At 36.0% G+C, this 15,974-nt stretch overlaps 2 protein-coding genes across 2 annotated transcripts in view; both read left to right on the top strand.

Moving 5' to 3' along the window:
- The first annotated feature begins 395 nt into the window (after window positions 1-395).
- Window positions 396-15,974, top strand: part of LOC125226197 (probable serine/threonine-protein kinase DDB_G0267686) — a 274,557-nt gene continuing 258,978 nt past the window's right edge. Inside the window, exon 1 of the mRNA XM_048130117.1 lies at window positions 396-770. The gene's annotated coding sequence lies outside the window, so the exon portion shown is untranslated. The remainder of the gene's footprint in view (window positions 771-15,974) is intronic.
- On the top strand, window positions 7,723-8,562 carry LOC125226460. Its single transcript, XM_048130445.1, has one exon. The coding sequence runs from the start codon at window positions 7,723-7,725 to the stop codon at window positions 8,560-8,562; it is 840 nt and encodes a 279-aa protein (XP_047986402.1).

Raw genomic sequence — 15,974 nt, 5'->3', positions numbered from 1 at the left:
ATAAACATAACCAGTTCAGCGCTCCTCATTCCGTTCCTCATAACATGCCTTCAAAATAGTCTTAGGGACTCAGACGATACGAACAAAAAGGCAATTTCATAACACTATGCACCCGCTGGCTCATAACAATAAATGAAGAAAACCTCCTGAACCTGTCCCGGACATACTTTTCACGTGTGTCGTGAATATAATCCGATCCCTCGTGCTATCCATTGCGCTGCCATCGCATGTCCCACGCGCGCTAAATTTGCTGCAAGCGACCAGTGGATGCTGAAGTTAAACTTGTGCCGCAATGCAACGGCGGTGTTGTGGTAGAGGAATCTGCAAGTCCAGCACTCACACATTGCCGTTCGTCGCGACGAGAAGGCTTCGATTGCACACTTGTTAATTCAACGTCACGCGCCAGTCCGCATCGGGCCGCCGACTGCGACGCTCTTGTCGCCCGCCGCCGCGACGCCCCGACATCGCGAAAAAAGTTTACACGAAACTTTCATAAAGACTTTCCTTTCAACTAGACTCCCGTTGAATCGAAACTGTCTGCTTATTCCCGGAGTAGTCAATGTGACGTCTCCCAAAACCGGAATTTGGTGCACTCCGGAACGGGTTTGGGTACCCGTGAGGACGTGAAGTGCTAACTTGATTTTCAGAGTGCTGTGTTCAGTGTCAGTGACTGGGCATTTTATAGTTTCTTAAAGGGATTGAACTGGACTCTATCCCTTGAACAGTTCTTAAAGGGTGGCTGCTAAGCTATCGTGCTATCAAAAGTTTCAGTAAGTATCTTGTTTTACTAAAAAAAACTCTTATTGTACATAACCCAATGCGGTCTATGGATGGATTGCTATGCATGCAAATTTTTCAGGTTTCAGCTCCACCCCACTGCTGTGCTGACATATATAGATTTGTAACATTTTTTAAAAATTAGGTATAGTGTTTTTTTACACGCAGGTTAATTTAGTGTTTGTTGACTTGTCTGAACCTCATTCAGTTATTATTCCAAATATTTTTAATCCAAAAAAATATGTCTGTCAGTAAGCAAACGGTGGCTGTTTTTGTTTCAATATTCGCCAAGCAGCAAGCACCTTCATTGCCATGTCTTTAGCAAGGTGACAGAGAAGTAGGGAGCTGTGACCTGTGACAAAAAGGACACGATATAAGTATGAATCACATTTTACTCTAAACTATAATACCTACTTACATATCAAAATAACCAATAGAACTTTGACCGGATTTATAGGTCATCTGGACGATTTCCAAGTCTTCTGGAACTGTTAAAAAATTCCCTAACTATAACTATTGATTTTTTAGGTCTGATAAATTGTCGTACCTAGAATGTGCACAAAAAAGTGTTGTTGACTGAAAATTCTCACACAAATTCATTACAACCGCAAACCTGACATCCGACCTCAACTTTTTGTATCAAAGGAAAGTCCCATACATACAATCTATTTCCAACCGGACAGATGTGCAAAAACCGAACCAAAAAAGACTATTGAGCGCTTTGTATCCATAAAAAAACGCAGCCAAGTTTATTATTTTTTACACCAATACAAAATTCGCTCTCTACTCTACTGCTGTCATAGTAATACAGTCTTGATCTTTTATTTGTAAGCATTTGGAGTGAAAAATGCCTCGAAGCGCATTGTCAATGAACTTTGTTTGATTCCACAGACCTCGACTTTTTACAATTTTCAATTGAATCAGATTGCTACTTAGATATGAAGTATCTAATTTTAGATAGTATACCACCACGTTTCGTAACTGTATTTTGTTTGTCAGTAAATGTGGTAACACTATCATTTCGTTCTGCGAAGGCCGCCAAGATTTACCTAGTTTTATGAGGTTTTTCTCACAGGCAATTACTTAGAATTAAATTTTCGAAATTGTTTGTTTCGTTAAAAAAGTAGACATGTATTTGTACCTACGATAATTTTTAACTGCTCTTTTCTCCAGGATTTTGTAACTTTTTTACTTGACAGTTTACAGCCGTGCTATAATGCACGTCACTTATTGTTGTTAAAATGACAATCTCGAACTTGCGCGTTATCTACTACAAAAGATAACTTTATTTTCTGATACACGTAAGTATTTTTTTATATATTTTGCATTGAGGTCAATATTTTCGCCCTCTGAAGAGAGTTTAATTATTGATAATTTTTGAAGATAGAACAAAATAAAAGTTATAAGTTGATGTAAGTACCTATTCATAATTTAATCTTTTGGTAAATAAAGTAATAATACATGACGATACAAGTGCGTAAAAAAGGAAGTTCGAAACGAGTGGCGATATATTAAAACACGACCGAAGGGAGGGTTTTAAATCGACACGAGATACGAATTTCCTTTTCGCACGTGTATCGTACGACGTTTTTCAGTACAGATGGCCCTCCGAAGTTTCGACCTGACAAGAAACGACCCACTTCTCGCACTAGTGCGTAAAAAAAGCAACATTTGTACTGAAAATATAAATTTAAATACTATTTTAATCAATTTAAGTGCCTTATGTTAATTCAATTTAAAAATCTATGCTAGCAAACATTGCATTGTCTGGTTCCCGTAATTCATTAAAAACACCTATGAGTTAATTATGTCACATCTTGAGCGGAGTTTAAGAAGTCAGCAAACAAATTAATACAAAAAAATCAAGGCTAACACTCAAACTGTTGTAGAATGATTTGCACAATAATTATTGAAAAGTAATGACTAAAACAGTAAGGTAAATATGGAGATGATGAGCAGAAATTGTAAACTATTCAGAGGAGGCCAACCATAACGGTATCGTGTATTCATGAATAAAAACTTCATCATCTACAAAAAAAATGATTGTTTTAACCTTCAGCAGTTGATCAGTTCTTAACAGTCAATATTCATGAACAAATATCAAATTGACAAAACAAACTAGGAAGTTGCTTTGTGCCTAGTTATTGAATTTACTTGGCAAGCAAATAGTTGTGAAGGTTATGTAGGGGACGTAAATGTTCAGTGTGAATTAATTGTATAAACAACTGCAATGCTGGATAATATATTTTTCCCCTCACTAGCTCGGAAACACGTGTTTTGTCCTTTAATACCAGCGGGTAAAAACGCATTTTATCCACTAGTGGGTAAAGTAATTTGACCTTGAATAAAGTCAAATTAACTGCTTTAAAACTAATAAGAGTAGGTGAATCTAGTAATAAAGATGATTTACCACCTGTGGAACTACTGGAAGCAGTGATAAACGCATTTTTTGCGTTGTAGTTTCCTCGCTATAGTGAGGGGAAAAGTTTTGTGTTACACTCGGGTGCAAATGTATTTTACTTCTCGTGTGTTAAAAAACTCGAAAGTTCAGGATTCTATTCTCGAACCACTCGCTTCGCTCGTGGTTCAACTATAGAATCCTTTCACTTGCTCGTTTTTCAATTTCACACTCGGCGTTAAAATACAACTTTGCCCCCTTGTATAACAAATAACTATTACATAATACATAAATTCCAACAAGTTATACCTAATTATTGGATGCAACGTAGAATAACGATAGTATGACCTAATGCGGCTGGTCCAGTTAAAACTTTTGCAATAAAATCAAATGAAAATGTAGATCTATAAAGTTTACTGTTTACGGAAAAATTAAAACATGAATGCACAACAAATGGACAGTAATCAAAAGTCAAGTTTTATGACAGTAATGATTCTACAACGGCTCATTTAGAGCTTGCATGTGTGACCATCATGAACTACATAATACCTCATTTGTAGTGTTAATTTTCTATAGGGTCCAATTTACCGGCATCGCAGTAATGACGACGAATTACGACGCAAATGACTAGCGTTCAAATTTCACACTCTAATGTGTTGTAAAGATACGGTAAGATAAACGGTTCAAACGAGTTGTATTAGAGCAAAAATTTCTAGTTATTCATCCGTAGAGTGTCCCGCTGTTTGTTTTTTGGTAGCTATCTGATTTGGAGATAGTGTCCTGTGTTCACGAAATGTCCCGTCCGTTAGGTTTCGTGTAGATTATCTGTAACGATAAATTCGTGTTATATCATATGAGTATCTCGGATTGGCATCACGAGCATCGGTTTATCTGTCACTTATCTCGTTTTATTCTCTTTCTTCTTATTTTATTTTTAAGACGCGGATTCACAATTCCTTTTTTAAACGCGCTGCTACATCTATATGTGCCTCATGTGCATTTTAATCAATGCCTAACTCCTTAACCTCAAAAACTCCTCCAATCAACTCCTTCGTGGAAAGAAATGTCGGAAATTCCATTTGAGACTTATTAATTACTAAGACAATATAAATGAATCTAGCTACTCTTTATTTGTACCACGCAGGACACAGTGGTTTCTCTAGTTAAGATTAGCGTGTTAGGATGTCACACGGCAAGACACTTTCTTTTCGTCTAGTGTTTATATCATTTATTGATATTTATTTCAATGTTAATTATTATTGTGTTCAATGCATTGATCTTTTAATAAGTCTAATCTAAAGTTGCAAAACATCAATGTTCTTCTGATGCAACATTTGACAAATGGTTTAAGCTTATAACTATTTGCTTCTAATTATGCGCCACAATACCAGATCAAATATTAGCTTCAACCTTGTGCTTATTATATGCCTTGTGCTGTTGGCTAACGTATGTCAACTTTATTACTACGTATTACATGTATGTGATGTACCTACTTGGTGCCTTGACACACACGTAAGTGTGAACCTTCGAATGTTTATTGGCACGCCTTGACTTTATGCCATCTTCGTGATGGGTAAACCCATAAACTTAGATAATGATTTAAGCGTGGGTCATTAGTAATTTTTCTTCAAATTGGACATCACGTTAATACTTAAGTTGCCAATCTAAAGTATTAATTACAAGGATGTTATTTTATGGTTTAAAGGATTTTCATGTTTTCAACGCAATAAAAGACAAACAGGTCCAAAAGTAGCACTTGGAACAGGAAGTCATATAAATTGGGTACGTAATTGCTGAATAGCACTTCGGTTAAACCCCATATCATCGCAATTTCACGCCATGCTTGAATATTTCGTATAAAGACGTGACCAAGGTTTTCAAAGTCTAGGTCGCCATTAGCGTAAAGTATTGTGCGCTGCTTTATTATAAACTCATTGAGTATGTGTGGCCTTCCCGTCGTTTGAATGACGAGCAAATATTGACCGATGGACAGACGGACAGCTGTTTGCTCGAAGAACTTGAATGAGTATCATTATTTGACTGTAAAGAATTATGTCGAGGTCTCAAAGTGAGTAGGTAGTTGAATTTCAGCGCACAAAATTCCATACAGACGCATTTGGACGTCGTCGGTTTTGGAAGACAGATTGCCTCTTGTAAACTATCATGTAGGTGCTAAGTTAGGTATATCTCTTCTCTGTGATATTTTGGACATGGTATTTTTAATGCTGTTAATAGGCACATTTATTGAAGCTTTCCTTGTAGGACTACTTACAGTTACTACCTATCTCTTGATTTCTCTTCATAATTCAAGGTATCCATCTATTTAAAGACAATGATTGGCCTTTCTAATACAAATCGATAAATGAATCTCACACTTATTCATTCAATTTAGATCAGGGTGAGGTTCGATTTGTTTTAAAATTAACCATGCAGCCTCTAATTGTGAATGCACTTCAGTACTGTGCGTTTACCAAGTTAACTGTGCAGTTGTTTTGTACGGAGGATGTACAAAGGCGAGTGTTTTGTTATCTTGGTTGTTTACATTGAGGTCTCCGGTGGGTCCAATTATGCTTGGTTTCCCGCTTGGTTAGCGCCTCTCTGACCGACTTCGGCAAGAAGGCCGTGAACTAAGGGCCGGGATGCTTTGTTTACAAACCTCTTATGGTTTTGTCTTTTTTTTATTCTTTAAGTATACGTAAGTACACGGCCGCATCTTACCTTCACCTCACTTGGGATCACCACATTATCTTGATAAATCTAGTTTGAAGATAATGAGTATCTTGGTATTTCTTGAAATTCAATATGATTGAATGGAAATATTTGTGATTAAAAATGTATATTTTTAGTGTAAAATATTTTCTTTAAAACATACAATACCGGTTGACTCCAAGATATGTTCATGAATTTAAATAAAGGTAGGTACCTACTTACATAGATTAATATGTTGTGAAGTCGCTACAGAGTAGGTAATAGCAAGTACTATCAATCAGTATGTCTAGATAATCAATTAAATTGTTTGTGCGTTCTCTCCATCACAATTTCACAAAGCTTGTGATTTTATATTGTATGTATATTCCAAAACTCTTATTATAAGTTACAAAGTCATTTGAGGTGTTTCCACTGCGCTATAACATGGAGTTCTTCAAGAAGCAGTGGCCCGACGCGACGCTCGCGAGACGCTAGATGTGGGGGGACCCTGACATGGGGTTCTTCAAGAAGCAGGTATTTAGGGTTCTCAAAGGTCGGCAACGCATAAGTGGCTTCCCTGATGTTGCTTATGTCCATGGGCGGCGATGACTGCTTACCATCAGGCGGCTCGTCTGCTCGTTTGCAGCCTATTTCATAAAAAAAAGAAGCAGGTATTTAGGATTCTCAAAAGTTGGCAACGCATAAGTGGCTCCTTCCTTCCCATCGGCTCGTCAGCTTGTGTGCTGCAAAGCATTTCTATACTGCTTACACTTGTCTTCTGACATAATGTTATAATAAAAAAAATAAAAAAATATTATAGGACATTCCCAAGGTTATCTCAAGAACGCTTGTGTTGCAGGTACTCAGACAAGGATATATATTATACATAGAAAACATCCATGACTCAGGAACAAATATCTGCGTTCATCACACAAATAAATGCCCTTACCGGGATTCGAACCCGGAGTATAAAAAATGCAGTCATCATAATAAACCAAGGTAACTGATGAGCACCTTGTCCCTTTAGGATATCGCTAGAACAAATGACGTACATATAAAGAATAGGTGGTGTCTTATAACACTTTAAGTTCTCGCGACATATTTAAAGTCACACACATCGAACGCGATTAATTAACATTATTTTTACCTTTTTTCCCAACGTTTCGGCCAGGTTGCAGAATAGGTGGCGTCTTGTCACTGACAGGAATAATGATCAATGTTTTGATAATAAATTAACATTAATTAATATAGTTATATAACCATATTAATATTTTGAATACGTATATCATGCTAATACATTAATAATAATGAGTTTTGTATTATACTCGTATTACTCGTAATATTGTATGAGGACAATTCATAAAATTTTTAGCAATGTCAATGTTAAAGGGGCATATTACTTACCTACTTCTTAAAAATATCTAACTGTTCAATTCAAGCACAGTAGTTTTTTGTTTGGAAGTAGTAGGTACCTGTTTAAAACACGTATTTTGCAGTTTTATGTAAACCTACCTATAGGTAAATAATTTTTGCGAGTTTTCTTTGTCACTTAGTCTTTGTCTTGTCTTTAAAGTAATACTGCACATAACTATGTTAAGTTTATATGCTATCATTTTGCTTATACTTATCGCAAACGTAATCTTCAAGCAAGCAAACAACGATCGTCTTAGAGCACATTGATTATAAGAGACCGCCGACCGATTATCCGTATCCCTCTAACGATACCCATATTATCCGTATCCGTATCCGTATCCGTATCCGTATCGCTATCGCTATCCCTATCGCTATCCCTATCGCTATCCCTATCGCTATCCCTATCCCTATCCCTATCCCTATCCCTATCCCTATCCCTGATCAAGATGTTTAATGATATAACACTTTATGTCGCCGGCATTGTGACCGCACCGAGTATCGACAGCCTGGAGATCAGTTTGAACAACGCAGCAAATCAGTTGTCGCAGTGGTTTCGCCGTAATGGTCTAGCACTAAATCTGACCAAAACACACTTCCTCCATTTCTACCTAGGAAGCCGCGAACCCAGACGCCTGACAGTTAAGGCCGGCGGAGTGAGCCTGGACCAAATGGAAGCCACCACCTTTCTGGGTTTTAAGATAGACAGGAAACTGACTTGGGAGCCCCATATTGACCAGCTGTCCGGTAGGCTGGGAGCCGCCTGCTTCGCGCTTAGCCGCCTGGCTCGAGTCGTGCCGCAGCACACCGTGCGGACAAGCTATTTCGCGACCGTTCATTCCCTGCTGCAGTACGGTGCTGAAATCTGGGGACGCGCCGCAGAATGGCAGCGCGCGTTCCGATTACAAAAAAGAGCCATACGGTCTGTGGTCCGAGTAACACAAGAAACCTCCGTAAGACCCTATTTTAAAGAGCTAGGAATATTAACTCTGCCGTCGGTAGTAATCTACCAGATAGCGATTTATACCTACACCAAGTTGGGCGAGTATAAAAAGCGCGCAGACTCGGCGCGCTCCTTACGACACCCAGATAGGCTTCTCCCGGTGAAGCGACGACTGGCGAAATCCGAGAACGTCACGCACGTGGCGGGCCCGACCGTCTATAATAGGTTACCTAAAGAAATCACCTCAGCTACATCCCTGAAATGCTTTAAGACTAGACTAAAAACATGGCTTCTTGAGCACACATTTTATAGTTTTAATGAATTTTTAAATGTACAGATATTGTAGTATACTACCTATACATAGTATACTAAATATGTGATAACTATAAGCATAATAATAATTATAAATTATAATACTACTGAATAATGAATGACATGTAATATGAATGATATTATTAATAAATGAATATGAATATGAATATAAGTTCTCGCGCTTTGTACACATATTTAAAGTCACATACAGGTCGAACGTGATTAATTAACATTATTTTTACCTTTTTTCCCAACGTTTCGGCCAGGTTGCACTGGCCGTGGTCGCGGAAGACTGACGTCCCAGCAAAATGTCACCGGAGATGTAAACAACACAAAACTACCCGATATTAATTTATATAAATGTTCGGGGTAGACAAATAAATATAATCTACCCGCTTTTAGTTAATGTTTATTTCCCACCATGTTTATTTTAAAGGTAAAAATATATTGGATAGTAGTTTGTGGATACGAGAATTTTACCTTATACATTGCCAGAAATGACAAGTTTCAAGACTCATTCAGAGAATTTAAACCTAAATGACCAAATCAAACCTAACAGTTTAAATCAGATATGTCCAGTGACCAGGTGACGATTAAGTCACCGTCCACGAAACGTAACAGTCTAACAGTAAAGAGAAAAGTCAGTTTCACTTTCGTTCGGGAACGGTTTCAATACCAAGGTCACACCTACACTACTTATATTATTCGATCGTTGCATCCTCATTAGGGTTAGTGTTATCTGGCTTTCTTTCATGTCATACTGCGAAAGTATTTTTTGGATTTCGTATTTGACTTAAATTCTGTCAATGATGAGTAATTTCTGCGGCTTGCGCTTTCGTGAGAGATTTAGATTCATTCATTGTCATGGATTTTTAAAATAGTGATTGACAGTAAACAATATTTATGACCTATAATTTAACATTATATTTTTGAACAAATTTACATAATATTTAATAGAAACTATGACTAAACATAAAACTGAAAAGCTATCGTATATCTAAACTAAAATAGGTTTGAGGCATTGTACCAATGATGATATAAACTACATAATTATTATTATAGAGTGTATTGGGGTAATTTCGAAAGCCACATGAAAATCACCATTATTTCCATAATATCAAGATTCCCCTTTCGAAATTACCCGAGCATTTCTGTGCTTCGAAATTACTCCAATGCGCCCTAAAGTATTTACATATTCAGTTTATAAAGTTCTAGAGAATACTTAAAAAGGCACTCCTGCGTTAATAGCTATTTTGTATCTTTTGAAATAGAGACTTAAACTTTATTATAAACAATTTATTATTACTTTCTGTTGTCTACCAATACTGCACAATATAAAGGCAAGCTGTAATGTATTTACCCGGCACGGAGAGCGGAGGAAAGTATTAACGAAGGCGTTGTATCGAAATATCGCCATTAGTTCCACTTAGATTTGCTAGCAGCTACGGCCTTTACTCTGCTCTCTATCGCTTCCCTTTCTCCGTAAATATAAAATGACACGTCACCTATTGCTTGCTCGGTTCATTAAATCTAATCGACTACTGAGTTGAAACACGTAATGTTTATACCTTTGTATTTTTTGTTATTCTTCTTTTTTGTTATTGTTAGCCAGGATCATAACCAATAATAACAACGTGTCATTATGACCTAGCCTACTATTACCAGGCTAGCTTGAATGCAATTGGACCAATGTAAAATGAACCCGATTTGCATAGTACTTTACATTACAACAGTGTCTATTACTTTGGTGACTATGTAATTGAATGTCGGTGTAAAACTATGAGCTTGCGATAGAATCACTGTTGTGTACTGTTTACCTTACGTGCGTAATAGTAGGGATTTAGCCAGGTACCGTTTTATTTCATACCTAGTTGGAGTTGTGTAATGCAGTAACTAATCTAATAAACTTTAGCCATATTTGTTAACTAAGAAGCGACGACCACCAGCATTGAATTGAGAAAGGGTAATTTAGCCGCGCAATTAAATGCAAATTCATACAAATGTGGCCTCAAGCGTTTAAGTAAATTTTATTACCTACATACCTACACAAATAATGTGAGCAATCTCAGTACAGACATCTCGGGATAGGTATTTATAATGACATTCTCGGAGGGGACATTCAATCAATACAATAGACTGAGTGTGGCATCGATTATTCAAAGGGCGTCCGCGCCACGCTGTAGTACATTTTGTACCCAACACACGCCAGAGTGCAAAATTGAGGGGGTGAATTTGAAGGGGTCGCGGATTAAGGGCTGTTTCCTTAAAATTCTCTCCCTAAAGACTGCTCCACACGCCCTTTACACAGTATTAAGATGAATGAATATTTATAAGAAAACTCGAGACTCTTTTGTTGTCGATCTGTCAGTGTCAATTACTGACATGTCAATGAACTACTCGTGAATTTCTTGTCTTTTTAGATAAGTTGAAATATCGGAACATTCGGACTGATAAATAATTATTATTCGAATACCGTTTAGTCTTTAATGAGGAATTGAAAATATATTTCTACAGTGCTTCTCTATTGAAATAGCGTTTTGAGCCGTTTTCATTTCATTGTGCAAGAGACAATGCTTCTGTGCGCTTTAAGCTTTTGTTTCCAGTGATTTTTAATCCAAAAATACAGAATTTTTTGCAATGATTGTTTCTCACTGAATAGCTGGTTTTAAAATAGGACAGGGAAAAGGGTGGAAAACAACTTTTTATAATAAGTGCAGTTGGTGAATACTGCTTTATTATTACTAATTTTACTATGATAAATAAATAAAATTATAACACAATGTATAGGTATCAATAGAATTTACTAAAAATCTTGTATCGTGCTTGTATAATTTTATAATCAAATCAATAAAATGCATAACTTTCTTAATTAAAATCATTAAATTACATATAAACGGCACTTACATGCATCAATGAAATAAAAATTAGCAATTTAAAAAAAAAATATGATTGTACCTATATTATTTATAGTATAACAACATTTTGTTTTTATGAATTAAATAAAATTGACAAATCGATTGCCATTTTAACTGAGCCACTTTCTCGGTGGCAAACGAAATGTTCCAAATAAAAGTAAAAAGACAAATGAATATAGGCACCAAGTGATTCCGTTGCGCAATGGCTGGTAATTAGAAGAGCATCCATTCGTCTTATTTTCTAATAACATTTAACACAATAACTAAAACAAGCTCTTATATACTGCACATTATTCACACAGAACTCAACTTTTCCTATAACCAGCTAAGGTTGAAATTTTGACTTCACATCTGATTGTTTTGACGAGTGTTCGAAAGTTACATGATATCGATTTACTGGAACTACCGTGTATAATTGATTGGTGATGCTGAGTGTGTAATGTGTGTGAATACGGTGGGCCACATGTTGTAGAGTGAGTGTTTTGCCTACTGTAGCTGATATAACCATAAACACATGATGAATGTTACACCAATGGCATCTGAGAATTTTAATCTACAATCTCTTTTAAAGTTTTTGTAGAAATTTTGGTTCTGTGTCTTAAAATCGCCTGTACAAAAATTTCATTTCTGAATTAATTTATTCACCTATGTCTATATTGCCGTTTCATTGTACCTACGTCTAAAAAAAGCCGGCTATAGTATAAGCCATCCAAAAATACCTATAAAAAACTTGTAAAACTTAAATATTGTTTGTAATGTTTCTTTATAAAGATTTGGAATTTACGCTTAGACTAACATCATACTTTAAAAGCCCTATTACTTCGTGAGAGGTCCTTTCAGTTACAACAATACTAGGAACTAAAACGTTCCTGTAGGTTTTAAATTGGCTTACTTAGATCTCTTAGAAACGTGTTCTCGGATAGATTATATTACGCGGACCACATAGGCGACGTGTCATATCTCGTGACCATTTCTCGATTAACTGGGTTGTATCCATTACATGTAAATGTATCGCGTTGCGATTGAGATTGTACTTATGTTACTTAGGATGGTGGGGAAGGATTTGATAGAATGCTTCAAAAGGTAGGTACCTAAATAAATAAATAAATACCTATACTAATTCATTTGAAGATATATATGCTGCTACACATATCGAGATTCGGCGAATATTTTGGTTGCGAAGTTCTCTGTCATTTATTAAATTTATTTCCCTTGGATAGCGAGAGAAGCTTGTGTGACCCTTCGGATTTGTCTATTAAATTATTTAATGTTTAATACTTGTATATTTAACAAATCTAAAAGTAAAAAGAAAAACCCTTTCTGTAAGGAAACGGCCATAGCCGTAAAAGGCAGAAACACGAACGTCTGCAATTGTCCGCCGTCCGGATTACCCGGATTACCCTACTCTCACCTTCTACAATTATGCACACAACTATGTATGTTATTATTTACTATGCTATTATAGAGTCACGAATCAACTCCTTTCCTAAACGTCATTATTAAGGTGGATGTACCACTGCTCGGCAGGTTAAGGGAAAATATTTATGTGTTTCGTGATATTACGATAATTTACCCATCTATACAAAACATATCCATCTTTTTTGGGAGATGTGACCTTTAACTTTATTAAATGCAATTAGTTTCATACAGTGATAATATAAAAAAATCTCAAAATTAAATAAAACGTAAGTCAATACGCTTGTCCGAATAACTGACAGGTGCTTTTGCTGGCAGTCCTAATAGATGACATCTAAGTATGATTCAGGAAAAACAGTAAAAAACAAGTGTTTTGGGTTAAAATTTACTACAAAATTAAATAATTTAATAAAAAAAACGTATTCTGTTGATAACATTTACTTTTTACGTGTTACATTTATGTAATAAAATAGAATAAGTCGGCTCCGCATTTTGAGCAAAATAAATTATGTAATGAACTAAAATAGGGATTCCCCCAAAATAAAAATTGTATTCCACAGGTTCTGCAATACTTTGCCGGCTCCACTTCTTCGTCGTTTAAATCCACCTCTGTATCTGGAAGCATCACGAAGAACAGATCCAGGAAAATGTTTTGTGAAAAATGACATGTCAAGCACTACCCAAAGAAATTATACAGATTTCACTACATTTAACGAGAAAACATATCAATAAAACCGTAAAAGATATACAAAAAACTGTCTATGTAGATTGATTGCTCATGACAATGTCATCACATATATTATTCATTAATTGAAAAAAGTTTCTATATTTTATAATATGGCGTATGAAATGTGAAGGCTACAAACATTTCTCATCTAATAAATCTAATTGCGATGAATGTAACGGTAATCTTATCTTATTAATCGCTATTTAAACCATGGGTGACGAGTACTAGTACCGCGTCGAGCACTAGTACATCCACCTTATAGTTCCTTATTGTTCTATCGCATTGTCGTAAAATTATAAAACGAATCATACCGGCTAATTGTACCTCTAGAACGTGAACCATTTTGATTTGTCGAGAACAGTTTAGTTAATGTGACATTATATTACGATAAATAATAAATATTATTAAGATTGTAATAGTTACAACAATGTCGATAGCGGGAGCATTTATTACCTTTATAGAGCGGTCCAACCTGCCCGCACTTTCGCTCCTTTTGCGTAATATTGGACCTTTCTCGATGCTATTTTGAATATTTTTTATCAATGTGATTTCCTCTCAGGTATTTTTCAATGTACACACCTGATGTACAGTCACTGGCATAAATAAGTGATGATTGTTGTGCGTTGTCGCTTTTAATCGTTTGAAAATTTTGTATGACATTTCAAACAAGACGTTAAGTGGTTAATGTGACAAGGTATAGCAATCATCACTTATTTATGCCGGTGACTTGTTACGGTATCTACTTGTTATATTTACGTAAATGTCTTATTTTTAAAGGCTTTTGGTTTTTCCAATTTTACGATGTTTAAACCATTACAATACCTCGCAGAAAATACAAAGCTACCTACATGTAAATAGATCCAACGTATTTGTTGAAACCGGGCTCTTAATGAAACATTATTAGTGGCTCGTAATATAATTGAAAGGATAAATCTTTTTACTACCGGTTATATTATAACAAAAAATCCCTGTTCCTAAAGGAAAATCGCCCTCGTGTATTATGATTATTAATGATATTTATTTGATTAAACTTTTTAAATACGTATGTAGAGGGTAAAAAATCTTATTTAACAACTAAGTGGATTCAAATTGTTATAATTATTCTAATATCATTTATTTACATTATTTTTTTATTAATTTGTAAACCGAATATAGTATTTTAAGCAACAGGGCGTTTAAAAGGAGGTAAAAAAAGACGAGTGGCGTGGGTAACAATTCGGGGCGAAGCCGAAAATTGTTATTAAGACGCCACGAGTATTTTTTGACTCAGTCAAACCGTTAGTTACAATACTTTGTATACGACCATGCACTTAGTTTTTAATACTATATAAGTTTTCTTTAATAACTTTCGTGAAATTCACACTGTTTCCTGTATTTTGACGCAAAGGTTTGCTCTGTCAGCTCAACTGCCCAAAGCCTTCCCGTGCACGCGCGCAGTATCGTTATAAGTGTTATAACAATGCGTTGCCATGGTTACAGAGCCAAACAATGCGTTTTCAGTTTTTTCGATACTGCGCGCATGCGCGGAAAGCCGGCGACGCTGGCTTTGGGGAATAAACTTTTATGTAGGGTTTTAAAGATCTATGCACGACCCTGTAAATGACGAATTAGTTCGGGAGTAGAAAAACATATGAATTTTCTAGCACTCTTGCGCTCTTCTTTGCAAATACCTGACTTGCATTAAGTGCTATGTATCTATTATGCAATTTCCAGCCCACGCCTCAATTCACGGGCAGTGTTTACTAATTAGCAATATTCCTAAAAAGTATACCGTTACGTTATGTCAGATTTTCTCAATTCGAATCATACCATTAAAAAAACGGTTACATGTCACATAAAAGGAATCATTGGCCGATAAGTTATGCTAAGGGTACTTTACTTCTTGTGAGTAAAAATCCTTATTAGACTGGAGCTGTTATTACAACTTGTTTGGTCATATTCGATATTTTTACTTCATCAAAGTGACTAAGAATAATTATATTTGAAGTCTCCTGCCATAAGTTACCGTTGCAGTTTCTTTTATTGAGGCGTATTTGTTATGTGGTATATGGGTTAAATTGCGGCGTAGGCGGGAGGCTGGCAACCTGTCACTGCAATGTTACAATTTGGATTTCTTTCAACCCCTTTTTGCCAAGAGTGGCACTGAAACATAGGAGTTCATGTGCTCTGCCTACCCCTTTATGGGATACAGGCGTGATTATATGTATGTATGTATGTATTTGTTACTCTGGAAATCTTACAATTAAAATAGTTTATTGAGCTTTAAAAATTCATATTGTAGTAGAGACTTAGGGCCGGTTGCATCAAAAAATCTGTCACCGTTAAAGCGTTCGTTAATTATTTTTGTATGGGAAGTTCCATAGACTTCTGCTGCGTGACGATGAGGTG

The sequence above is a fragment of the Leguminivora glycinivorella genome, chromosome 5 (assembly GCF_023078275.1).
Source record: "Leguminivora glycinivorella isolate SPB_JAAS2020 chromosome 5, LegGlyc_1.1, whole genome shotgun sequence".
NCBI lineage: Eukaryota > Metazoa > Arthropoda > Insecta > Lepidoptera > Tortricidae > Leguminivora > Leguminivora glycinivorella.
The sequence above is the reverse complement of the archived record's forward strand: the minus strand, read 5'-3'. Positions and strand labels throughout refer to the sequence as shown.

Bases quoted from the DNA above. Each gene is read 5' to 3' on its own strand.
- LOC125226460 (XM_048130445.1), top strand. From the start codon at position 7,723: ATGTTTAATGATATAACACTTTATGTCGCCGGCATTGTGACCGCACCG.